The sequence below is a fragment of the Berghia stephanieae genome, chromosome 1 (genome assembly GCF_034508935.2).
Source record: "Berghia stephanieae isolate SIO BIC M18660-M18661 chromosome 1, UCSD_Bste_1.3, whole genome shotgun sequence".
In the NCBI taxonomy this organism is placed as follows: domain Eukaryota; kingdom Metazoa; phylum Mollusca; class Gastropoda; order Nudibranchia; family Aeolidiidae; genus Berghia; species Berghia stephanieae.
In genome coordinates this window covers 141,465,805-141,493,376 of record NC_088360.1, presented here as the reverse complement: position 1 = coordinate 141,493,376, position 27,572 = coordinate 141,465,805, and the positions used below count along the sequence as shown (strand labels likewise).

At 35.9% G+C, this 27,572-nt stretch overlaps 1 protein-coding gene across 1 annotated transcript in view; it reads left to right on the top strand.

Annotated features, from left to right (window-relative positions):
- Positions 1–2,736: 2,736 nt before the first annotated feature.
- The window catches only part of LOC144963381 (dystonin-like), a 281,117-nt gene continuing 256,281 nt past the window's right edge, over positions 2,737–27,572 (top strand). The window contains exons 1-2 of the mRNA XM_078897353.1: positions 2,737–2,911; positions 24,354–24,872. Coding sequence (XP_078753479.1) covers positions 24,716–24,872 — 157 coding nt within the window. The 5' untranslated portion in view covers positions 2,737–2,911; positions 24,354–24,715. The remainder of the gene's footprint in view (positions 2,912–24,353; positions 24,873–27,572) is intronic.

Below are 27,572 nucleotides of genomic sequence, written 5' to 3'. Positions count from 1 at the left end.
TTGACAAATTGGTACGTTCGTTTTCTCTTGCATTTTCTCACGTAATGACATTGTATGCATAATTAATTACTGAAGGGTTTTGTGTACACGAAATGTAGGGAACGTAATTGATATCTCGGCGGTTCAACATAGAGCAGGTCACGTCATCGTAGTTGCCACTGGGACTTGTCATTTGTAACCCACCGCGACAACCTGGTTTAAGTAGGAATTGAATAGACTAGATGGTGAAGATTGTGTTTTGATTCAAAATGATAAATCAGGAACATTTAACTCTTGAAATGTGAAGTAACAAAAGTAATTCTTTTCAATGAAAGCTTTTATCTTGACCCAAGTTTTTATAAATTTAGGTGAAAATTAAAGTTCATCGGGTTCAATCCGACATTTTTGAGGCGATTGGTCACGTTCTGATTACATTCTTTGCATGCTATAATGTATTTTTCTTTTCTTGTCCTGCCTGCTCTATGTCTTGTCGTTCTTTCTCTACGGAACAGTCCTCTGCATTCCCCGAATTTCTCGTTCACGTGTTTCATCAGCAGGTTGTGTCCTCAGCTGTGCCATCGGTCGGGGACACGAATACTAAAGAGCACAATCCACAGACGAAGACGACCTCAAGAGAAGGATTGGAAAAGATTCAAGAGGTTTAGCAATATTTGGAGAACAAAGATGAGAGTTAATCAAACCAAATTTGTGTTTAGGATTGCCCCAATTTGAAGATCTGAAGGTTGGGGATGATCAGAGTCAAAGCTGATGAGACATTGACTTGCTTATTAACTGCTGATTATACCCCGCCTCATTTAAGACAACATTGAAGGACCACAAATCTCTTTCCTTTTGGTTCCTGGCTGGAACTACACAATTCCGATTCTGGCATATCTTCCTCAGTTAGAACTAAGGCTGTGTCCTGCTTCTTTAAGCTCTCTATTCACCGTTCGTTTCCGTTCGTGACTACTCAGGTTTATCAGCCTTGTGAAAGGATACATTGGCCTGCACAAATTGAATATGACATGGGGCGATCAGAAAACGAACTGGTGAACGTTTTCATAAGGCAGAGACATTGTTAGGAATGTTGAGGAAAACAGAAGTCTCTTGTGAGAAATGATTTGTTTAAAATCGTTCTAACTTGAAGTGTCCGTCATGCTTAACACAGGTTGTTGTACAGATCTTGACACCAGATGTGTAAATGTCGCGTCAAAATAAAATCGTTAAACTATTCAGCCATTCTCGGACAAATCACATTTTTTAATTTCATTTTGTCCAGAAAACTTACTTCAAATATTTCCAACGTTGATCAATTAAGGCGATCCCTTTCCCCCCAACATGAAAATGTTTCAAACCTGAGAATTCTTCTAAGACTGAGTTGTAAATATTTGTGATATTTTGACTATTAAAAAAATCTGCCCAAAATAACCAGATGGCTCTAAATTTGTTCCAACAAATTTTGTGGAGAAACCCGTGTTCGATCTGTTGATGTTGTCAAGTTTACATTGATATGAGGGTTGATTTATACACTGTTTTAAGTGCGTTTGTATGTATACCCAGTGTCGGGTCGTTGTACGTCGCCTGGTCGTCGCTAAACACTGCTTGTTACCAAAACATGAGTTAGAGAATGAGCGGACAGTTACTAGTAATATTATATCTGTCAGTCTACCTGTCTATCCGCCACTCTTACTACTTTTGCTTTTAAATGTAGATATACTGTATTTTACGTCAAAAACATTCCGGCTAATACAAATCCATGAATACAATCCGTAATCTAAGCAATGCAGTTGACTCAGCTGTCTGTGAATATCATTTCATTGAAGCTTACTAATCATAATAGGTACTCTCAGTCCGAAAGTGTATAGCAACATATTATGCCTATATAAGGGTGGCGACAGATTGCAATCCTTAACCTCTTACTTCATAGCAACATGTCGATCGATTAAATCGAGCCCCCCCCCCCCCCACTTATACAAAATATCATTAAACCGAGAGCTTCTTGCACTTCTTTTAAAACGTGCGACAATGTGGTCTTGTGGTATGAAACTCGTCTTCGGACCAGAAGGTCCAGGGTTCGAGTCCTGCTCTGTGCGACGCACAGTTGAATCTTTTCAAAAGGCTATATACTCGCGTAATATCACCGTACTCAGATTTAAAATGAGTACCTGGCCGTTAACAGCTGCGTTGTCTCTCCCGGAAAAGAAAAAACTGCTAATATGTCGCCTCGTCATACACTTTAAATGTTGCTCTTGGCTGGACCCCTTGTAAAGTGATTCGAGCATTTTTAGTGGATATTGCGCTCTATAAATGCTGACAATGCTCGGGTTAAAACTATCTGAAAAATCCTGGATAATTTTAATCGATCCGTGAAGTTAAAATGAAAAAAAAAAAACCGCTTTTTATCAATGCGCTGCAGAACACGTAATACCCAATAGATAATGTCAGAAATATGCAATAGCAGCTTGAAAAATAATCCCAGTCTGGTTATTAAAGGGTTAACGAACTGACCGGCCAGGTAGGCCATATATAGTATATATTATAGTATAATGCCGTGCCTATAATGCGTAGCACTTACGTGTATTTTTATGTACATTACGTGTACCAGCCATTTGGGTTGACTCGAGTCTCGGACTTGGCTCAGGCTGGGTGTAAAGTGGCGTTAAGAAGAATTTCCGGACGACAACGACCACGTCGACGACAACGATGACGATGACGACGACTCGTAGTGGTTCGTGGGTTGTTTGGATATAACTCTCTAGTCTATCCCTTGCCTGACTGACTGACTGACTGACTGACAGACTGACTGGACTGCCCAAGCCTGACTGGCTGTGTCCACAGAGGTTTTTGTACTCTTTGCTTTTGCTTTGCTTTGCCATTCATTGTAGATTTTATCCTTATTCGGCCATTGGATTTACACCCTGTGATGTGACGAGTATGACGTGTTAACGAAACGATTGTTATTGTTGTTGTTGTTGTTGTTGTTGTTGTCGTTGTCGTTGTTGTTGTCCTATTTCTATTATTACGTGGATTTATTCCTATGCATAGTGTTATAAGGTGTGATACTGATATTGTTTTGCATTGTAAATTGTATTATGGAATATTTATATTTAATATGGGTGTCCTGTTTATATCGACACTTTAACGATATTAAATTTTATATTTTCTTTTGTTATGTAGATTTTGTCGTGTCAGTGGTTTTATTATCGTGAGGTCACTAAAGTTTTGTAGTATACTTCTATTAGTGCTGGAATTAATTACAAATAGTAGTGTATGATTTGTGAAATGTTTCTTCTTCTTCTTCTTCTTCTTCTTCTTCTTCTTCTTCTTCTTCTTCTTCTTCTTCTTCTTCTTCTTCTTCTTCTTCTTCTTCTTCTTCTTCTTCTTCTTCTTCTTCTTCTTCTTATTATTATTATTATTATTATTATTATTATTATTATTATCATTTTTGATAATTATCATCATCATCATCATCATTATTATTATTATTATATTATTATTATTATTATTATTATTATTATTATTATTATTATCATTTTTGATAATTATCATCATCATCATCATTATTATTATTATTTATATTATTATTATTATTATTATTATTATATTATTATTATTAATTATTATTATTATTATTATTATTATTATTATTATTTCATTTTGATAATTATCATCATCATCATCATCATCATCATCATTATTATTATTATATTATTATTATTATTATTATTATTATTATTATTATTATTATTATTATTATTATTATTATTATCATTTTTGATAATTATCATCATCATCATCATCATCATTATTATTATTATTATTATTATTATTATTATTATTATTATTATTATTATTATTATTATTATTATTATTATTATCACTATTATTGAAAATCTAAAGTTATTCTAGATTGAGACCATGATGTGTTTACTGAGCAGGCTGTGTTATTTCTATTGTGACACGCAGAGATTAGTCCTTTTCAAGGTGTGACGGATATGATTGATAAGTGGAGACCTTATTTCCTATAGCGTACCAGTTTGATATTGGTCTGGAATTACCTTGCTGTGCTGTTTGTTGTGTGTTATGTCACTGTCTATGACAGGATTTTAGAATCCTTCTGTGCCAATTTGATGTGTTCAAGATTTCTTATATTTTAGAATCTTTCGTGTCAATTTGATGTTTTCAAGATTTATTTTATTATAGAATCATTTCGTATTAATTTGGTTGTGTTCCAAGATTTCTTTTATTTTAGAACCATTTCGTATTAATTTGGTTGTGTTCCAAGATTTCTTTTATTATAGAACCATTTCGTGTCAATTTGGTGTGTTCAAGATTTCTTTTATTCTAGAATAATTTCGTGTCAATTTGATTTGTTCAAGATTTCTTTTATTATAGAATCATTTCGTGTCAATTTGGTGTGTTCAAGATTTCTTTTATTATAGAACCATTTCGTGTCAATTTGGTGTGTTCAAGATTTCTTTTATTATAGATCATTCGTGTCAATTTGTGTGTTCAAGATTCTTTATATAGAATCATTCGTCAATTTGGTGTGTTCAAGATTTCTTTTATTCTAGAATAATTTCGTGTCAATTTGATTTGTTCAAGATTTCTTTTATTATAGAATCATTTCGTGTCAATTTGGTGTGTTCAAGATTTCTTTTATCATAAATGGGAATACCGGATACCGACCTACCTATTACAGACGTAGAATTTTGATCAAGTTATAGTTTATGTTTGTTTTGTTGCTTTTTTGTTGACCGTTTGATATACCAAATACACTAAGCTGCAACTGGAAGTTGTTTCCGTTGTTGACGAAATAAGGGGTTTGAGCCCGAAACGTTGCTGCTTACGTATTTTACACATTGTTTTCCCTTTGGCTTTTGAAGCATTTATATGGTATAAAAATGTATTATTTTTTAAATGAAGCTTTAAAATTTCAAGGAATATTTTGCTTTCCATTTTTTAAATATTTGTTATTCTTTAATTAAATAAGAGCAAATTGCTAGAGGGTATAACGTGTCGCTCTCAATGATAAAATCCCATTTGATTGGTTCCCTTCCCCCCTCCCCTCCCCTCCCCCTGGTCAATTTATTGTTAGTCGAGCATCCTTATACCTCCTTCCCTTCCTCTATCTCTCTCTCTCCCTCTCTCCCTCTCTCCCCCCCCTCTCTCTCTCTCCCTCCCTCTCTCTCCCTCTCTCTCCCCTACCCCCACATACACTCACACATACTTAATCACGACCATCATAGAAACAATTTTTTTTCTGTATGACTCTTTAATAAATGTTATTTAATTTAGTTAAAAGGTGTCATTGTGGTATTTGAAGATTGGTCAGGGTCGTTTAACTCTCAACAATCACGTGAAAGAAATGCAAGCGTTTTCATCTTGATTCGAGCCCCAGACCCTTCAATACATAAGCCAGTGTCTTACCACAACTCTCCACCCGTTCATAGCATACCAATTTATCTTTTTTTATCATTGTGTGAAATCATTTTATTGCTAGAGCCAAACAGTTCTAATCTATTCTGCCAAATCACGTTTTATGTGTTTTGTAAATTTGCCCAGAAAACTCACTTCATCTACCAATATATTTTATTTAAATAACCAATTTTTTTTTGGAAATGGCTCAAACCGAGACTGAGACTCATAAAAAGTTTTTAAAATCTTTTAGACAAATTATGTAGCATCTTAACTTATCGGTCGGTATAAGAAGAAAAAAAAATGTCTGACCAAATTGAAAAAAAAAAAAGTGTTATTTTGGTGACACCCCAAATACCCTGTGTTTTCCCATTACATTTACATCTGAATTGTAGAGGAGATAGAGATATTCAAGTATTTGACATAGTCAAAGTGAGTGTTGTCATCAAATACTTCACCTTATCATTACAAGATTCTCAACCACTTTATCCAAAACCTCAAACGTTTTACAGTGTGCAATTCTCTCCGATGACTATAACATATCAGGATTCAGGAAGTGTCTTATGTTTATTTATTTGGTTTTTCCTTTTTCGGAATACACCATTCGTATCAATCATTTCATCGTTCCCACTCTTTAATAAAAATATGAAATGGAATTTGAAAAATCTTTCAAATAGTCACAAAAGAGCACATTTTCCCCTGCTTTTAGACGCCGTCTCATGCTGCCTCCGGCTGATAGGTAAATAAGTAAGGCTGTTATATGTGACCCCTCGTCTCAAAACGGTATTATGTCGGGATGGACCAGATGCTAAAAAATCAAATTATAATTAAACTGGTCAAAAATTTTAAACGTTGGTATTTAGCACAGTAAAATATGATACCCCTTCTCCTCTATAAAGCACATAAACTCAACTTAAGCATGATATTTCTGGCTACAAATTCCATTTTCAGCATCGTAATCATCCCGACTTAATACCGTTTTGAGACGAAGGGTCACATATTTGATTGTGATATTTCTTGAAGTCATAGAAAACAGGAGATTCTTTTGTGATGTTTGGCGTTTGATATTGAATATTAATTCGTGGATTCAGGAGGTTGTTTGGATTTACTACGTTATTTTATTCCGGTTTGTTTGTCGTCGGCTTATTTTTTAATTTTTAATTTTTGGTAGTTGAAATTCTTAAACGTTGTTGTGTAGTTATATAGACTAGCACTGCCGAAAATGCTGATGAAAAATTCAGGATTTTCATGATTTTTTTCTTTCGCCAGTTACTTTCCCAAACTTTTTGTTGTCCATGGTATTTTGTGATTTACTCATGTTACCCCTCTCCGCTTGCTCTACGCTCATACTGTTTCTCATCTAAATAATTGTTCGTCGTCGTCGTCGTTCGCTCCTCCTCCTCCTCCTCCTCGTCGTCGTCGTTACCTACCAGTTCTTGTTTTACTTCATCCCCCTCTTCCTCTTAGCCTCATCCTACTCATCTTGCCCCCCCCCCCCCTCTCTTCTCTCCCTCTTCACCCTATTCCACCCACTCCTCTTCCTCTCCTCATGACCATTTTCCCCACATTTATGAAAACACTTTCGATTTTCCTCGTCCGTTTGGGGTTATTATGAATTCATGGCCGTAGCTTGTGTCAATATAAATACATACAACGGAGAATTTTTTTGGATATTCTTCTTCTTCTTCTTCTTCTTCTTCTTCTTCTTCTTCTTCTTCTTCTTCTTCTTCTTCTTCTTCTTCTTCTTCTTCTTCTTCTTCTCTTTCTTCTCTCTTCTCTTCTTCTCCTTCTTCTTCTTCTTCTTCTTCTTCTTCTTCTTCTTCTTCTTCTTCTTCTTCTTCTTCTTTCTTTCTTCTTCTTCTTCTTCTTCTCTTCTTCTTCTCCTTCTTCTTCTTCTTCTTCTTCCTTCTTCTTTTCCTTCTTCTTCTTCTTCTTCTTCTTCTTCTTCTTCTCTTCTTCTTCTTCTTCTTCTTCTTCTTCTTCTTCTTCTTCTTCTTCTTCTTCTTCCTCTTCTTCTTCTCTCTTTCTTCTTCTCTTCTTCTTCTTCTTCTTCTTTTTCTCTTCTTCTTCTTCTTCTCTTCTTTTCTTCCTTCTTCTTCTTCTTCTTCTTCTTCTTCCTTCTTCTTCTTCTCTTCTCTTCTTCCTTCTTCCTTCTTCTCTTCTCTCCTCTTCCTCCTTCTTCTCTCTTCTTCTTCTTCTTCTTCTCTCTTCTTCTTCTTTCTTCTCTCTTCCTTCTTCTCTTCCTTCTTTCTTCTTCTTCTTCTCTTCTTCTTCTTTCTTCTTCTTTTCTTCTTCTTCTTCTTTCTTCTTCTTCCTTCTTCTTCTTCTTCTTCTCTTTCTTCTTCTTCTTCTTTCTTCTTCTTCTTCTTCTTCTTCTTCTTCTTTCTTCTTCTTCTTCTTCTTTTTCTTCTTCTTCTTTCTTCTTTCTTCTTCTTCTCTTCTTCTTCTTCTTCTTCTTCTTCTTTTTCTTCTTTCTTCTTCTTCTTTCTTCTTCTTCTTCTGCTTCTTCTGCTTCTGCTTCTGCTTCTTCTTCTTCTTCTTCTTCTTCTTCTTGTCGTTGTTGGTATTGTTGTTATGAAGGGCTGTGCTCAAAATGTTTCTCAATTACTGGGTGTTTCATAGTCTACACATAGCACACAATACATAATTATAAGTATGACATCTGCTTGTAACTCCACCACCTCCTACTCCTTTGTTCTAAGGCGGCCGCCCCTGCCTGCCCTCCGTCATCGTCAGTCATCATAATTTTGTTCATTAACCCCATAATAATTGGCAGTGGGTGTAGTTGACACCACAGGAGTCTGTGTTGACACCTACTTTGAGGTTATGACCCTTGTAGGTTGGGGTCATCGGTGTATATAGGATATATCCACATAGTTTATCCGCCAACGTGCATCAACCAACAACAACACCGTTGCCTGTCAACCAGTATTCGATTTCATTCATCCTCGAACTTAACCAGTTAACTGCCGTTCTCTGGATAGACACGTATTTAAACATTTGGCCAATAAAAATTCGTTCTTCAAATATCGATCGATTTAAATGACCCTCATCTTGGCAAGAATTCTCAAACTTGGGACTTCGCGGGGTTTTCCATCAATGTAACTTTGTGTAATTAAGTGCCACTCAAGCGACGGAATGACAAATTCATGATAATATGCTTTCATTGTCACCCATCTGTTCACTGATCACGCTCAATAACCCTTCATATTTTTTGTACAAGACGATTGATTACCAGCTGGCCACCATTTATTTTTTATTTACTTTGTCCGGCTCTGCATCAAACACAAAGTTTCAGATTTTATCTCTGACCAGTGCCCACTTCCCCAATACTCCATCGGCGTTTCACCCTTGCATTCATTATCCTGTCTGGTTTTTAATGTGGTGATGTCTGGGCAGTGGTCGTATCTAGCTTAGATCAACAATGCAAACCATGTTCCAATGTAATCTCCTGTAAGACCATTCTGATAATTTCATTATCTTTTCCCCTTCCCATATCTTTTCTTTTCTTTTTTTTTTTTTTTTGGACTTCTGTATTAAGAGAAACATGCCTTTCTGATGAGGTAGACATCAGGTTTGATGGTCATGGGGTCAACAATGATACGTTTTGATAGAAAAATGATGAAGCATTTTCTCGATGGATTATCTTCAGTCCGTGAAAGGTTTAATGTTGTCAACACTCGTAAAGAATGAATATAAACAAATAGAAAAGTAATAAAAATTTTTTTTCCTCTATTCATCCACAAGAGGATTTTTCCCCCTAAGGGTTTATTTAGCAATGACTATCCCGCACAAATCTTTGGGCCTCTTTTTCGCTCACGAAGTGCCCGAATTCGCGTCAAAATATGGGACGAAGCCGTTTCGTATATGCTATTTTAAAAAATTAATTACGACGCTGTTTATCGATGAATATGACTGAAAGTTGGCACACAGTTAGAAAAAAGGTCATTGTAGATTATGTCAAGCGACAAAACTCGTGCGATTACCAGAAGACCGTTAAAAATAGATTTTTACTCTTTGGAGTAAAATATTTCTGAAACTACTGGGCTGGAGGTTTTGTCGCTGACAAGGTAATACATGAACATTTCTTCTTTTTGGTTGTAAAATTTCATCTGAATATGACGAGTACTTTTCCAGTATTTTACAAAACACCATCCTAATTTGCTCTTCAAGTTTCAATATTTTAATCCACTTATTACGCAAGATACAACCAAAGGTCGAAAAAAAAATGCCGAAAAAGCGTCTCATATTTTCGCGTTTTTTTCCTCTTTGCGGGTCATCCAAATAAATGACACCATTGAAACTGCATAACTTGTTTATTTATGAATGGATTTTCAAAATTCAAAAACATTTTTACTCAGTGGAGATAGGGCTTTGATTTTAGACAAAAATTTTCCTCAAAAAGAGAAAAAACATTTTTCATAGTCATTGCTAGTTTATTCCAAGGAAAGACGTGACTAGCCTAGACGTCCGCCGCAATGCAGCGCCCAAATTGAGTTAAGGCAATGTGATTTGATCAAGGCCACACAACGTGATGGTGTATCGAACTAGGTACCTTCTGTGTGTGAAGTAAAGATTATATCGCCATACCAAATAAATGATTTTTGTTGGCAGCTATATTATTGTTAATTGAAAATCGGTTCCTTCCATACAAAAAACAAAGCCCTTATAAATGAATAAAAGTAGACAAATCTAAACTCAAGGGACGATACACAGGCTGATTCAGTACTTCTCTCGTCTGCCTATCCTAAAGGTAGATTTTCACATACTTTCGCTCCACACCCCAACCCAAATCCATTTATGGCGAGATTATTATCTAACTGTCATCAACCATCTTGTCCTTGTGTTTTGACACTGTCAGCTGTCTACCCCAAGGGCAACATATTTATGTCCTACCTACCCGTCTGTGCTTTCAATGCCTGTCTCCAAAAGCATGACCTCACCAGTTTAACTTTCCATCCTCACACTTACATATAGTATGCGCTAGGCTAAGAAGCTCAAAACATTACAAACTATTGTAACTTTAAAACGTTTGTAGTCTGAGTAATACAGTTTAGTGAGAATTACTCATAAACAATAACAAAGAAATGAGTGACGTCAGCGTTATTCTATCTCTTGCCTGTTTTTTTTTTATATCTACCTTGAGCAAAGAAGAAACATGGCAAGCATGCCAGCGTTCTGACTGCCGTTCTTGGGAAAGACTCGTATTTAAAAATTTGGCCAGATAACTCGTCCTTCAAATATCTATCGGTTTAAATGATTTCCAACCTAGGACCTCGCGAGGTCCATTTTGTCAACGTTTTGAGAATTTATATTAAATGAATAGCTCTGGATACACTTATCTTCTCCATGCTCTTTTCTTAAAAAAAAAAAAAGCGAACAGATTTTTTGTTTTGTTTTGTTTTTTAAAACAAAAAAAAAAAAAATCCTCCCCCATGCGAAGTTAAATGAGTCGAACATCATTTTTAAAGATATGATAAAATGCCTTCATTAATTACAACAAAAAAAAAAGAAGTTAATTATGCAATACTCTACAGTTTCACGTGTACTACTGACGACAGTTTACTGTAAATATTAGGACAGCAAGACTGGAATACATTTGCTGTAATTGAAAATGGCCATGTCGAATGTGTGACTTGATACGAGACAAACAGCGATGAGCGAGGTAATCAAAACGTCTTTATTTGTTTATAACTGACATTGTTAAGCTTTTGAAGCTGAAAGTGGCGCTTGTTATTTTCAACAAGACATGGATTTTGAATGAATGGTCGTTGATTTCAAAGGCTTTCTTTTAGACATGTATTCTGATCTGATGAAGGCTGACACGGAGTCAGACTACAATGTTGGAGAAAAACTTATTTATGGCGGATGCTTCTAATGGGGTTGATTAGTCGATGCTAGTCACTTTGATCTTGATTCTTCGAGAAATTAAAACAAACACAAAAACTATAATTATCAATATTTATGATTATACTTGTTTCTGAATTAGAGAATACGGAAGCCTTTCTATTTTCATTCTTTCGATTGTATTGTTTCAATCCCAGCCTCAATACTAATATTAAAACTTCAGAACTCACTATGCAGAACAGAGACACGGTCTCTTGGACATGCATTTAGAATTTTTTAAATAAAAAAAAATGCTGATCATAGAAAATATTCTAGGTCAAGGTGTAAGATAATGACATGAGGACTGGAACCCGCATAAAGCCAGCTGGAGGACAGGAGATAGTGGAGGGGGCAATCAATCAATAATTGAATTGATTATAACATAAATGATGGCCTTGGTCGTAACGTAAGAAATATTGATACGAGTAAGCTTTTACATGAATCCTATATTATGGAAAACGGTGCGTCAGAAGAGTACGAGAAGAGGAAAATAAATGGAAGTAAGCAAAAAAGAGGGCGTAGAGTCTGATAAAGGGGGGAGCTTTCATAGATGTTCTGTTCTCCTCAGGGAATGACAAGTGTTAGCACAGATTAGTGAGAGAGCTTGTCTATGGGCGTTAGTAAGTACGTAAATGATTGTGATGATCAAAGCAACACCAAATATCATTTGCACTGGACTCAGCAAGGCCCATGCCTATGTAACGGTGATATGTGTGTCCATTAATAACTCCCGCACTTTTGAAACACTTGTATTTAAAAAAATGGTCAGAAAACTCGTCCTTCAAATATCGATCGATAGTAATGACCCTCATCTTGGCAAAAAATTCTCAAACTTAGGACTTTGCGAAGTCCCAGGTTTGAAAGTTTTTGCCAAGATTAGGGTAATTTAAATCGATCGTTATTCGAAGGACGAGTTTTCTGGCCAAATGTTTAAATACGAGTTTTTCGGGAGTACTGCAGTTTTCTGGTTAATATAAGTGTTATCAATGCATGTGTACTATGTATCGGTCATGGTAACGGTTGAGGGCACGTTAATTACCTACATGCCTCGGCATCAAAGGGATCCACACACACCATAATGTATCAACACAAACAGCAGTCCTCCCACACCTAGGTAAACTCTTGTATCGTTAGCCGGAACGACTGGACTGGTCACCTCAAACATGATAATTTGTTAAATCTTATGCAATACGACGAAAGGAGCTAGGGGGGGGGGGGGGGGGGGGGGTCCGATAAATCCGTAGGTAAAGCACTGGCTCCACAATCAAATGGACAGGTATGAGGTCCCGGTTGCATGCAGTCAGAAGTTTTCTGACCCCTCTTTCCATAATTTAGCAATGAGCTTGGTCTCCAAGATCTCGCGGAAAGTACTTTGTCCTATACTAACATCCTATCTAAAGGTTAGCGAGTAATCGCGTCTGTCCATTCAGGCTATAGGTACAGGGATAAACTCAGGCTCTATCTGGCTCCAAGGCTCCGAGGGACTATTTTGTGTAATTATTACTTTTAGTATTTGTACTCTTACAATATTTATCATTCCCTTAAAACGGGTGCTCTCTCCCAATCGAGTCAAGTGTCGTTATGTATTTAAACTACCATAATTGCTCGAGCTATTTTTGTGACCAATTCTGTCACTTCTCACGTTTAATGAAGCTTGACTATGCCGGAAGACGAAAAGCTGTACTTTCCGGTCAAGGATGCCTCATAGCAGCCAGCATCGATAACTGATGGAAATCTAAAACCAGACATGATCTTTCTAACAGTCGTATCTTGGACATCTTCCAAGCCATTGACCAATGTGTTGGCCATTTATAATGTTGTCATCATTAGCTTGCTACAGACTTGTTTATATTATCTCACGCCATCGACACTTTATCTTTCTTTATATCTTCTCTGGTTCGGGTTAGAAATGGACAACCTGATATAATGCATCAGTAATTACCTTTGACATTTACATCTATAATCATTTCCGACTTAGCATAATGTCTTTCCTCAGAATGTACTTTCATTTGTTTGTGAATAATATGTTCTTCGTTCTAGATTGAAATTTAACCCCGCCCACCCCAACCAAAACAAAGAAAACAAAATAAACAACAAAAAAAACAACAACAAAACAACCCCCCCCCCCCCGGCAAAATAACTCCCCCCCCCCCCCCCCGGACAAAATAACGACACAAAAACAAAACTAAGCAAACTACAAAACATACACGTTGTTGGTTGTGATGTTGTCTGTTGACCGACTGCCCGTGTATCTGTAGCTACTTACTAGCTGTGTGTACTCACTCCCCAGTCTACGTAAGATCGTCGCGTAACGCTTCCTCCTGTTCCTGCTTCCCACATGATGCTAAATGTTATTGGTATAGACAATACCGTGCTGGCACTTGACTCGATCTCCTTGACTGCTCAAATATCCTATTCCGCCTCGAGACAAGTACTCATTCATGTTTACTGATTCACTTGTATTGATAAAGCAAAAAAATCTTCGGTAATAGTTAAGCGCGTTCGACGGGAAAGCATAAGGTTTACTACGGTTCGATTCTTAGCTGAGGATGGATGATTTATTTTAATATTTATGTAAATTTTTTTGATAACCTTTTTAAAAATTCCTTTTCTATTTGCTGTTGATTAGTTCTCATAGATCACTTTAGCATACTATTTATTATTATTATTATTATTATTATTATTAATTAATTAATTAATTATTATTTTTGTTTTCGTTTTTCAAATTACATTCTTCGACGTTATTTTGCTTGCCACGTAAATAAGCCTTTTTCAGTATTAATAACAACGGTAAAAATCACCTACATCATAACCTGGTGAATCGGTGTCCCTGAAGCCATTGTTTTATGACTCACTTAATGACTAAATATAGTCATCAGCTTTTCTGGCCCTATCTTGTGTTTCTTATTAATATAATTGTCGCCTATGTAAATGTTCCACGACTCCAGTCAATGACACCGAATAGGCCCATTTTTCAGAGTTTACTACTTCAAGCAAGATTCACTCTTTATAATTTTTCTCAAGTAATATCTTTAGAAAATGGAACTTTAGAAAGATCTGGGAACATTGCTCTCAAAAATCTAGGTTTACTGATAAAATTTCATATCAAGTTTGTTGCCAAATTAAGTTTATCACATGAGAAACTCGGTATCTGAAATTAATTTAATTTACAAACAGCACGATATGCTCTCTGCGTGAAAACTAAACAAACACATCATTTAAATGGAGATTAAATATCACTCGTCAGGAGCTGTTAGCAAGTATTGACACCATCCATTATATCAGGCTACTGAGATCTTTGCCGTCTAGGCTCCTGGCACTGGCCCATGTCTGCCCTGTCATACATAGACAAAACACATGTTAAAAAATGTTATTTTGGTCTTGAAGAGTTTTACTTCAAATATCGAGAGATGAAGATGATCCCCAATGTGTCATAAAGACTCGAACGTGAGATTTTATAGGAATATCAGGTTGGAGACTCGATGACCATCTTGATCATCTGTGTCAAAATATGAAGAATACCAAATTTTGATTAAAATGGATAAGGTCGTTTCGTCACTTTAAGGCAAGATGGGTTTTATCACTTTATTGGCCTCCGAAATCTTGATTTCTGATACTTCATTTACGGCATTTGAGCATCCAGACGTGAAGATTTACTCTCTGGCATCGACAGGTGTAGATGCGCATTCCAGAAATGAATGTTGGCGGGGAGGGTGAGATCCGGGGGGAAAAGGGAAAGAGTCGTAGTGATAGGAATCGTGAATCGTTTGATATAATTCACGCTCTACCCATCTTGATGACATACCTTTTCTATTTGGTGATGATGAAGTCGTAAATGTGTATGTACGTTGGTATTTCTACTGCTCTGGGTATTGTTGTGTATAATATTATTTCATGTGGAACTCTTTTCTCCTGTGTTGCTGTGTTGTGTGAGAGTTTTACATTGATATCATATAAAGGGTATGAAGAGATGTGTGGATTCTTATATTATATACCAGATGGTGAAGATGATGTGTGAGATTGTGTGTTATATTATTAAATGGAATTGTTTCTGTGGTTCTGAAAGGCGTTGATTTTATCGTGAATCAGTTAAATTTATGTCGTATGCTAGGTGTGTACCAATGTTATAAGTAGTCTTAGTGAGATAGTTTGTGTAAGTCATATTTGGATATGTTACAGTGAAAATTGATTATATTATGGTTGTTGTGTGTACTAGTTAGTAGATATTGACCGACCTGGATGTACAACTGTTTCAACTTGACGTATTACTACAATGTCGCAATCATACCTAAATCATTAGTGACTACGGTGAAAAAATGATTTTATTTATTCAACGGGGAAGCTTCTATTCATTGCTTACTTATTTCAATAACATAATGAAATTATAACCCAGTTCACTTAAAGAAGGCCAAAGGCCGAAACGTCGTTTGTTTTGTGTTGTTCCCTTAGATATTTTCACATGTTCTCACTTTATCCTTCTCTCTATCTTATAGGCAACTCTAGTTTTTGGTATAACCCTGGCGTTAGCCGTAGTGCAGGGCCGCAAACGGCATCATTTGACTCATAACAAAACCCATATTGCATTTTGATCAGAAAAGTTATACTTCGTAAATATTGTATATCGATATATTAAAACCTTCCCACACTGATAAACAACTTATTTTCATTTTAGCCAGAGCACATATACTTTATATAATAATATCAATAACTACCTAACGTTTTGAAAAGTCTTAAATATAAGACTTAGAGAAGTCTTGTGTTGAAGGCAGTTTGACACATTCGGGGTAATTTTATCTATGTTTTACTTATGAAGTAGACGTTTTCTTGTAAAAAGATAAATAGAGATGTTTTGTCAGTGTACAGCAGTGCTAGCGTCACATAGTAGGTGAAACACCGCCCCGGTCATTAAAAGGTGCAGTTGGTAAATGTTGGTGTTTGAATGTGCAGATGGAATGCTGATATAACTAAGGGAGTTTTATTGTTTGTTCTGGATTGACCAGGTAGGGACATCGCAGGTAATCCAGTAGCCAACATGCCTGGTGATGTTGTGGCTACAAGTGGATCTGGTCATTAATGGGATGGGTCTGGTAGAGTGGTGTGGTCGATGTCTGTTTTTAGAGTTTGCGTTCAATGAAGAAAAGTGTTATGGGCAAGGCTTTCTTAATATGTATAATTATACAAATAGATAGTCATATGGCCTTGATTATGGGTCATTTTGAAGGCAAGGGTTTTAGCATAGTAGTAGGTGTTGATATGCGTAATTCTAGTATACGTTTGGATGTATCTATATTGGCAAACTACCTCTTTCTTTTCCCTCTTTTTTTGACCAGAAAACTTACACTTCATTATTATTATTTTTATTGTTTTTCAAATTACATTCTTCGGCGTTATTTTGCTTGCCACTTAAATAAGCCTTTTTCGGTATTGATAACAACGGTAAAAATCCTGCACATCATAACCCGATGAATCGGTGTCCCTGAAGCCATTGTTTTATCACTCACTTAATGACTCAATATAGTCATCAGCTTTTCTGGCCCTATCTTGTGTTCAGACTTCCTCAGACGGTGATAATGACTTCCTAAAAGTTTCAGGTGTTTGGCTCTTTTTTTTTTTTTTACGCTGGGGTCTTACTCGATCAATACTTTGAAGTAGCAAGTTTCCAACCAAAATTAAAGAAAAAAAAGTTTTTGTCATCGTACGGCAAGTGTGTAGTAGCCATTGTTGATCTCAATCAATAACCAGTCGTGTTATAGGCCAGTGACACAGGAAGCAAATATTTTATTTATGACATATTATTATTACTACTACAAAATGAACCTCCTGCCCCCTGGTGAGGCCAATTTCCACCATCAAAAATTAATATTTTCATGAAAACAGTAAAGTCAACTCATGTGGAAATCCTGTTTTATTCTTGAATTTACAGCATGTGGACGCTTTGGAGAAGAAGGAGAAGTCTAGAGCTAAGCGAAGAATGACGTATATAGTATAGATAGTATGCAGATGACGTCACTCAGGCCTTTGTTATTGTTTTTGCCATCCGCGTTTGTGAGTTGTTCTCACTAAACTGTATTAACCAGACTATGAAAGTTCATGGTTACACAGAGTTTGTGTGTTGGTCCGTTATACTTCCGGATGGCAATGTTGTGAACTCCTTGGCCAAGCGCATTCTATCTATATTAGAAGCCTCGATAAGTGATGTGATGACGTAAATCCTATGAGAAATGTATCTTAAAGTAGTACAAGTATATCTTTTCCGGCCAAAAAGAGATTGAATAAAAATTGTTTTATTTGTATTGGACAGAGATGGGCGTATGCACGACACAATGCAAAATGAATGATTCCAAAGAAAGTAATTATATAAAAAATGGATGGGCGGGTTTCTAAACATATACACTCTCTTATATTTCGAGATAGAGGAATGAATTTTATTTTTAGAAACCCCGCCAATTTGTGTCCTTTGGAATTGTTACATTTTGTGAGAACAAACCTGGGCGTGCCTCAGGAAAGTATCGTATTGGTACAGAACGGTAGCAAAAAAGATTGGAGAATAATGAGAAACTATCTAGAATTTCAATACTATAATCGGTCAGGATTTTCGTTTAATCCGAAAATAAACTCGGGTGTCTTTTATGGTCAGGAGTTAAACGCGGCTACCCCGGCTCATTCACACCTCACGGGACTTAAAAAGTCCCTGTCACAATATGATTGGTATCAGAGATTCAACGTTGAAAGGAAACACCATGAATGCTCGTGTTGTTTTGCTTTTCAAGTCGTTTTCCATTGAATGAATTGTCTGTATAGGTATTGATGTAGCTACAAGCTGGGAACTTGGGGGTATTCATCTGTTTTTTTTTCTTTTCTTTCCTTTCTTTCTCTTTTAACTTCTTTGAAATTTTCCCTTTTCCGTTTTTGGTCATTTCAAAATCATGATTGGCCTTGGTATCTCTCGACTAAACTAAAGCTGTTTAACTTCGCGAGTATCTTACAATTGCAAAAAATTGGCTATTTTTACGCCCCCCCCCCCCCTCTACTCTCCTCGCCTCCTCCCATTGGCCTTCACCTCGACCCTCTTCTCAACTACAGATGAAATTCTGTTGACCCTTGATCTCTTTCCGTGGACCAAATTTCCATTTAATAATTTAATATATTTCAAGTCGTCTATTCCGTGCACCTGTTATACTCCCACGGTGTCTACGGCTGCCTAAAGCCTGGTATTTGCCCATTCCTGACTCGAAAATAAAAAGAACTAATTTAACACTAGTTCTTCCGGAATTGCGCTGGCTTCCTGTGAAGGTCACGATATAATTAAAAGTTATTGTGCTATGTTTTTAAATGTCTGAATGGAATGGCACCTGAATATTTGCAGGAATTAATTAAAAAACATTAACCCACTCAAACTTAAGATCATCTCAGTCCCAACTCCTAAAGGTTATCACCTCGAATTCCACTTTTGGTGAAATGCCTTTCCCTCCATTGTTCACGCCTATGAACGCACCCAGTCCTGTGAAAATTTACCATATTTCTGGAAATGGCTGAAGATTGGGTTGTTCCGTAAGCCTTATTTTTATGAAATAGATGTAACTTAGCTTTTAGTTTCTGTATTCATGTTTATTATGACGTGTCGTGATTTTTTTCTCTCCAGTTTCTATTATGTAAAGCGCCGTTGAGCACGATTAATGTGGGTGTTTATGCGCTATATAAATTCATTCATTCTTTCTTTATCTAATATTATTTACCAGTTAACTGCCGTACTCTAGAAAGACCTGTATTTAAATATTTGGCCAGAAAACTCGTCCTTCAAATACCGATCGATTTAAATTACCCTCATCTTGGCTTTTGCTTTCTAGAGTACTGCAGTTAACTTCAAATCTGGGACCCGCAGGTCAATACCTGTCTTTCTAGAGTATGGCAATTAACTGGTTAAAAGAGGTTTTTTTGTTATTACCCTGACTGATGCTGAGTACGCCTCTTCTCACTCTAGTGACTATGCCAATGCTTTGATTTAAATCTTATGATAAGCAAGCTCATAACTGTACGTACGTACCGTGTTCAGTGCACTCCAAAATCTGAGATATTTTCTGGTCCAATATCTACAGATATTTGCTTACATTCCATAGACAACGAAATAATTACTGTGTTTTCCTCTATCTTCCCCGCGCCCCACTTTTGTTTCTTACTTTCCTTCCTCATCCCCTTCTTTCTTTCATTTATCGTTGGTCGATGACCAACCCATGATAAAAAGTCAATGTGCGGCTAGTGGTCTCGTAATATGACACTCGCCTTCGGATTCGAAGGCCCTAGGTTCCAGTCTAGCTCTGAGCGGTGCATAGTTGAGTCCTTGGAAATAAAATTATCTTTACTCACATTCTCTCACCTGGCCGTTAACAGCGTAATATCTGTCGGAAAAAAATGTAATATCGCCTAACAGGCTTTATGTTTAGTCTCCCAAGCTAAGTGTTGCTGTTGGTGTGGGGCCCCTTGTAACGCACGTTGAACACATTCAGTGTCTATTGCGTTATATAAAAGCTCAAGTTTTAAGGGTTCTTTTCTACGTCTCTTCTCAGATATTAACAGATGTTTGCTTACATTCCACAGACAACTAACTATTGACAGCAATTTCCTATTCCCCCCCTCCCCCTCTCCTCTTTTTCTTTATTCTATCTCTCTCTCTCTCTCCTTCGCTCTCTCCCTCTCTTTCGCTCTCTCTCCCTCTCTTTCGCTCTCTCCCTCCCTCTCTTTCGCTCATTTATTTTGGGTAGATCACAGGGCCACATAGATATTCATGGACGTGGCACTAATGAAATACCAAGGCGTTCACGGACATCCAGGCACAACCATCCATCCCCCCATACGGTGACACACATGACTGACCACTTTGTCCATTCTGACGAGATGTCATTATTAGTATGGACGTGTAGCAGCTTTCGGGAATTCAAACAACTATGTTTGTGAGAACTGGAGTTATGTTCCATCCCCCCATACGGTGACACACATGACTGACCACTTTGTCCATTCTGACGAGATGTCATTATTAGTATGGACGTGTAGCAGCTTTCGGGAATTCAAACAACTATGTTTGTGAGAACTGGAGTTATGTTCTTTGATTAACCCTTTCGGGAACAGGCTGAAATTCTTTCAAATCATGACTTCTATTTTTTTTTTAGTCAGAGTGTAACTAGAAGATATTAATTAATATTTTAGAATCAATATATTAGTTTAAAAAAAGATAAGATAAGATAATATATACTTCATTGATCCTGAATGGAAATTACAATCGTAATGGAAAAGAAAAAGAGAGACAATACTTTCACAGGGATTGTTTCGGCCGCAAAACTTCTCTTATGCTAATAATAAAAACAATTTAAAATGTTTATTATTTTTTCGCCATCGTATTTCCCGACTGATTGTGCAGATATCTTTTATGTCGCCTAGATCTGGATTTAACGTGGTGTATTAACATTTTAACTGTTTTTGTTATTTGCTGAAGAAGGGTTTTAGCTTGAAACTTTCCGTGTTAAATATTTCGTTCATCATTACAGGTGTTATTAATTTTTTGTGCGATCACTCTTTAATTACTGTTTCATGAGGAAGTGGTGTTGGGGGGGGGGGGGGGTAGTTATTGAGTCGCTCAGCCGCTCACCACGTCCAATTTCTCATGTTTGAGTCAATGTGGCGGGACATTCATGCATAAAGAACCCACGAGAAGGATAACGACCCAGTTTGGTCATGTCATTGAATTAAATATTCATGAAAAATGAAACAAGATACAACATAAACAACATGCCTCAGATATCTCTTTCATAACAGGATCAATGCTGTTATCTCACGCTCTCTCTATCGAATAAATATTATGGTCTTTGATATATCTTGCGTCTATGCTGTAGTTTAGTCACTTTAACCAGTTAACTGCGACTCTAAAAAGACACGTTTAAAAATAAAATTTAGCCAGAAAACTCGTCCTTCAAATTATATCGATCGATTTAAATGAACCTCGTCATGGCAAAAAAGCTCTTTAACTTGGGTCCTCCTTTGTCTTACCTTTTTCTTGGGTGCTTTAGTTGTAATTCTATAACTTTTTACTATCCCATATTCTACCTTTTTACTGGCGCTGATATGACCTAAATGTGTTGCAAACTCCGTAAAACCCTTTTAAAAAACCAAACAAAACAAACATACACGCGTAACCTCCAAGTCTCATATTTTCGAAACATTTATTAAATTTTTATCGTCGAAAGTATCCCGACATACCTTTTTCAAACGGCGGATTCCATATATTCAATGGCATATGACACAGGTGGAACATTAGCGTTTGAAGCACACTGCAGAGAGTATCATATTTCTCGAGCATCGCTGTTACTGACCAGTAGGCCAGTCCTAGCCCACTCTTGTTATAATGATGACATTGATAGCCGGAAATTACGAGTAGTTGGACAAGAGTCACATGATATGGTGGTAGTGGTAGATCTGATCTGCCGAATTCTGTCAAGTCGCCATTTGTTTTATTTTTGCCATCTCTTTCAAAACTTCCAGTGAATATTGTTGAATTAAGATTGACACTCAACTTTTCAGCATTATTTTTTATACTCGTTTAACATTCTTTAGCAAAATGATTGCCATCATAATTCATTGATATTTGAAGTGTATGAAATTATGCCCAAAATGAAAAATAGGACGTTTTATTTAGACTTATCTCGGTCATGATTGGACTCGAATGGTGTCTTTTTTAAAGCTTTTAAACCAATAAAGTGATGCGTTCATATCCAGCGTTTTGGATTTGGAAGGTTCTAGTTAGGTGTTCTGAGCAGTGTGTGATTGAGGTTTGGGATATTTGGTGCGTTTTAATATCCAGCATTTTAGATTTGGAGATCCTCGTTAGGTGTTCTATTCCATATAAGGATAATGATTTGAGATGTATGTAATTGAGGATTGTGATATTTCGTCCGTTTTAATCTCCAGCATTTTGGATTTGGAGATCCTCGTTAGGTGTTCTAAGACATGGAAGGATAATGATTTGATCTGTCTGTGACTGAGGATTGTGATATTTGGTGCCTTTTAATCTCCAACATTTTTGGATTTGGAGATCCTCGTTAGGTGTTCTAAGACATGGAAGGATAATGATCTGATCTGTGTGTGACTGAGGATTGTGATATCGGATGCATTATGCGGTTTTATCTGAGCGTAAGATGTCAATAGTTTGATGTATTGCAGTGTAGTTCAAGATTATCAGATTAAATAATTTGAAATATATTTTCAGGATCTGGATCTTACGTTGCGTTCGCTTCATATGTTTATATTATCATGTGTTGCTCATATTTTTGACTGTATATATAGGTTATGAATATTTTATCGTTTGAAATTGCTCTTGTTGGTGACTGAGAGAAAAGGACAAAAAATGTCATTAAAAATGTTTAACACTCCAGTCAAATATTTTACACTTGTAATTTGCATATAATTAACCCAAATTGTTTCGCTGTTTTTCTGCCATCGTTAGTTTTACCCATATTGATATATTCCTTAACAATAATAACAGGGGGACAAGGTGGCTGATTTGCTAAGGCTTTCATTTCCTGTGACCCGGAAGGTACTGAGGTCGAGCCCCTCTTCAGGCATTCTCGTTATTTTCCTTGGGCAAGATTATTAAAAACAAAATTTCCCACTTTGGACGACATGGGTGATTTCTTTTGACATCAGACGTTTATATATTTGATGAATTGTCTATTCTTCCCAATGCAATGCCGAAGCGACGGCATCTCACAATATACCGTGCTGAAGGGTGTAATTTTTATTTATTAAAAAACCCCAATAATAACGAGGAAATCTTGTAAAGCGTTTTAACTATAACTCTAAAAAAATGTCGGACTCTAAACGCTTATTCACTGCATGATATCATTTTTAATACAGTCTTATCCAATTACTTATAAAAGGCAAATGGAGATAATTTTGAAGCAATGTTTATCAATCTTCAAATCTTCAAATTTGTTACATCTCCCTCCCCCTCCCCTCGCCCCCCCCCCCCCCCTTTACAGTAACAATACTCGTTTATTTATTTTAAGCCTTTCTATCTCCTTTTGTGCTATAATGTTATCGATGCGTTGTTCTTTTCATGTCTCAGATTTCCAAATATAATTTTCTGAAGACCTTTTATCTGTTACTGTTACCCGATACCCGATACCCGTGTCAGAAATCTAGGTCATATCTAATTCTCTAATTTAATGTTTAAACCATGTCACCATCGTCATTAACCATTTAACTGCCGTAATCTGGAAAAACTCATTTTTAAAAATTTGGCCAGAAAACTCTCCCTTCAAATATCGATCGATTTCAATGACCCTCATCTTGGCAAAAACTCTCAAACCTGGGACTTCAGTGAAGTCCCAGGTTTGAGAGTTTTTGCCAAGATGAGGGTCATTGAAATCGATCGATATTTGAAGGGAAAGTTTTCTGGCCAAATTTTTAAATATTTGTTTTTCCACAGTCCGACAGTTAACTGGTTAAAGTACTCTGTATTTTCTTGTAAGAAATCATGTCAAGCGTAGCAAACTTTTGACTGATTCAATTCATGAAATATTTTCTGTGTTGAAATTTGTTATATATGTGTGTCCCACCTTATCAAAATCGTAATATGACGGTGTGATTTAGAAACTTAAAATAGTTTTAAAGTTAAAAAAAAAATCTGTTTAGATTCTGTGTTATTATTTCTGACTATTGGAGTCGTTTTTTTTAATTGGCAAAAACCAAAATATCACTGTTCATTTTAACTTTATTATTAATTTTTGGTATCTGATTCACCCCGACATAATACTAATACCATTCCAAGACGACCAGACGCATAAATTCAAATCTTTATTTTTGGATATTATAGTATATCTAGTCAGTTTACCAAATTATAGAGATTCATACAGGATATATTGGTGAACTTGTTTCAGTTATTTTTTTCTTCTTATTCATTCATCTCACTGGTTTAGTCCATTTACCATTCGTTCTTACAATGGCGGAATGTTGTTTTACATATTCCCCCCCCGTGTTATTATTGTTTTAATGTGATGTATAATTTTGTCGTTGTGATTTAGATAATGGCAGGTAGATGCGAATTCCGATCGCGTCTCTCCACCTGGGCAGTAGAAGCAGCAGTAGTTGTAGGATCATCAATTCGTTTATAATGATGGTTACTAAACGATCTAGATCGTTGTATGGAAAAAGTACCATAACCAAAAACACAGACATTTAGCTTAGGTCTACCGTATTCTATTAGTTCTTATTAGAAGTGGTATTTCATCGTATTCGTCGTATTTCTGGATTATATTACTATACCTCTTCAACTTCAGTGCTTGGAGTTTTTTTAAAAAGTGCATTGTTCTGTAAATAAGATTTCATAGGATTTAATAGCAGCGGCAGTAACAGTAGCCGCAGCAATTCCAGCAAAAAAAGAGCAATGGATTACTTTAACAACAGCTCCAGGAATAATGTATCTGATTTCGCTGCCACCAACGACCTGTGGGCGTTCATGGAGAACCAGATCCCTGTGTCGTCGTCCAATGACAAAAAGAATCCTATGGCCCAGTATGAACAGGCCAGGAGGAGAGATACAGGTGAGAAGGTTAAAGATGGAAAAGAATATATAATATATATATATATATATATATATATATATATATATATATATATATATATATATATATATATTTACTTATAATTTTAAAGAAATGATAAAAGATAAAATTGATAAAGACCGTGAGACAAAACATGGAAATAGAATTAGACGTCAAGATATACATCCATTTGAAAAAGAAAAGCCCATTTTAAAAAAACAAGCAAACTGTGAAGCGTTTTGCAAAATTATGGATAAAAATTGCTTGCTTTTGATTTTTTTTTTTTTTTTTTTGGTCGTTCAAAGCATTTTGATAAAAAACAAACAAACATTGAGAATACGTTGAATAAATGCGATATCAGTAACTTTTCGCCAGACGAACTAACGCGCCGTTGAAATTGACACGTGAAGCAGAATTCTCGATTCAGTAAAGGATCACGTGATCTTGACGGCGCGGTGATTCATGTCGCGAAAAGTTGCTAATATCGTAGATATACAGGGCGTATCCGTTGTTTTTTATTGTCACACTCAAAGCGTTAAAATTTTTTTCAATTATATCTCTTGATGAACAATGTATATTTAACACAAAGACTAAGACACATTAATTAGGCAGTCTGTCGGGGTTGGGTGGTGGGGGGGGCGGTACATTATTTACCGAGTTATGAATTGTTCATGATTTATGGGGATATATAATCTGTTTAATTATATAAATTTGCTCTTTGTCCAAGAGCTATTAATATTATATTATTTCTATTTTAATTATGATACATTAATACATTTTGAAAAGGTCACACAACATTTTGCATACTATTTGAAAAGTTTAAGAGTTGATAAAATTCTGATTGTTAACGTGGAGGATTCTACCGGAAACAGACAGCACCATTTTCGTCAGAGAACTTTTACTGCAAATATAGTAAATCAAGTCAGATGACCCTCGCCCCTCCCCCCCCCCCCCTCCCCTCCACCAAATTGACAAAAGGTTTTAACCCCATCCCTTATTGTTGAACTCTCAGGGTTGAGATATAAGTTGGGGTCATCTTGATCTATCGATAAATGTTTTCTGGTTAATTGAAAAAAAATTATTGTTGTTATGATCATCATCATCATCATCATCACCATCATCACCATCATCATCATCATCATCATCATCATCATCATCATCATCATCATCATCATCATCATCATCATCATCATCACCATCATCATCCATCATCATCATCATCATCATCACATCATCATACTCATCATCATCACCATCATCACCATCATCATCATCATCATCATCATCATCACCATATCATCATCATCATCATCATCATCATCACCATCATCATCATCCATCATCATCATCACATCATCATCATCATCATCATCACATCATCACCATCATCATCATCATCACATCATCATCATCATCATCATCATCATCATCATCACATCATCATCATCATCATCATACCATCATATCATATCATCATCCATCATCATCCATCATCATCATCATCATCATCATCATCATACATCATCCATCATCATCATCCATCATTCCATCATCATCATCATCATCATCACATCCATCACATCATCACCATCATCATCATCTCATCATCATCATCATCTCATCTATCATCATTATTATTATTATTATTATTATTATTATTATTATTATTATTATTATTGTTATTATTATTATTTTTTTTTCTCTTTCGTTTGTTTTTATTTTGTCGGAGTATGGCAAATTTGAGTCTGTGGATTGAAAGGTCACACGTGTGACGTCCTTGTGATTTAAATTTATTGTGCTCACCGTCTGGGAGTTTTAAGGACTTTGGCCCAAATAATTCTAGTTTAGTTTTTTTTTTTTAAACTGACGTAATTAAGTAAACAATGTGTGTTGTTTAGTGTTCGATTAACACATTGTGTTGTGTCGCGGTGAAGTTTTGACTATTGTTGTGTACGATGTCTGCCGTGACGACGAAGTGCTATTGGTTAATTGTTTATTTAATGTTTATAAGCTCGTTTTTAAAAAAAAAGGTTTGTTTTTAGCAATCAGCTGGCCAATGCCATCGTGACATATGTGACCTATCGTGTCAGTCTAGTACTATTATGCCTTCATCAACCATGTAGTGGTATTTTTGAAGCGAAAATGGCAAGGGTGTATCTAACCGAATTTTATATTGTTTGTCTTCTAGGTGTGGAAAGTCCTAATTATTAATGTTTTTTTTTTTTTTTTTTTTTTTTTTTTGCAATAAATAAGCACAGCAATTTAATTCGATATTATAGGTTGGCGATAATATATAGTACACGATTGAGGTGCTGGATCACTTATTTATATATGTGCTGTTGGCTGTGTCAAAAGGTTGTTTTTTTCTAAGATTCACCACAAAAATACTCAATCCTAAATTATTTGGAAAGATTAAGTAATATAATCGTTTTCTTCAATTTCTCTGGGTTAAATTATAAAATGTCAACCCAAAATTGGGGACAAAGTTAATTTTCCGGTATTTAACCGAGAGAAATTGATCAAAACGAATATTTTACTTAATTTGTTCTCCAAATATCTTGGTATTGTTCTTTTTTTTTTTTTTGTATGTGGTGGATCTTACGAAAATGATCTTTTGACACAGCTTATTATGTACTGTTATATAGCTGACGTTACCTGTTATTTTGTTTGATAAAACCAACCGCAAATACCGATGGATTG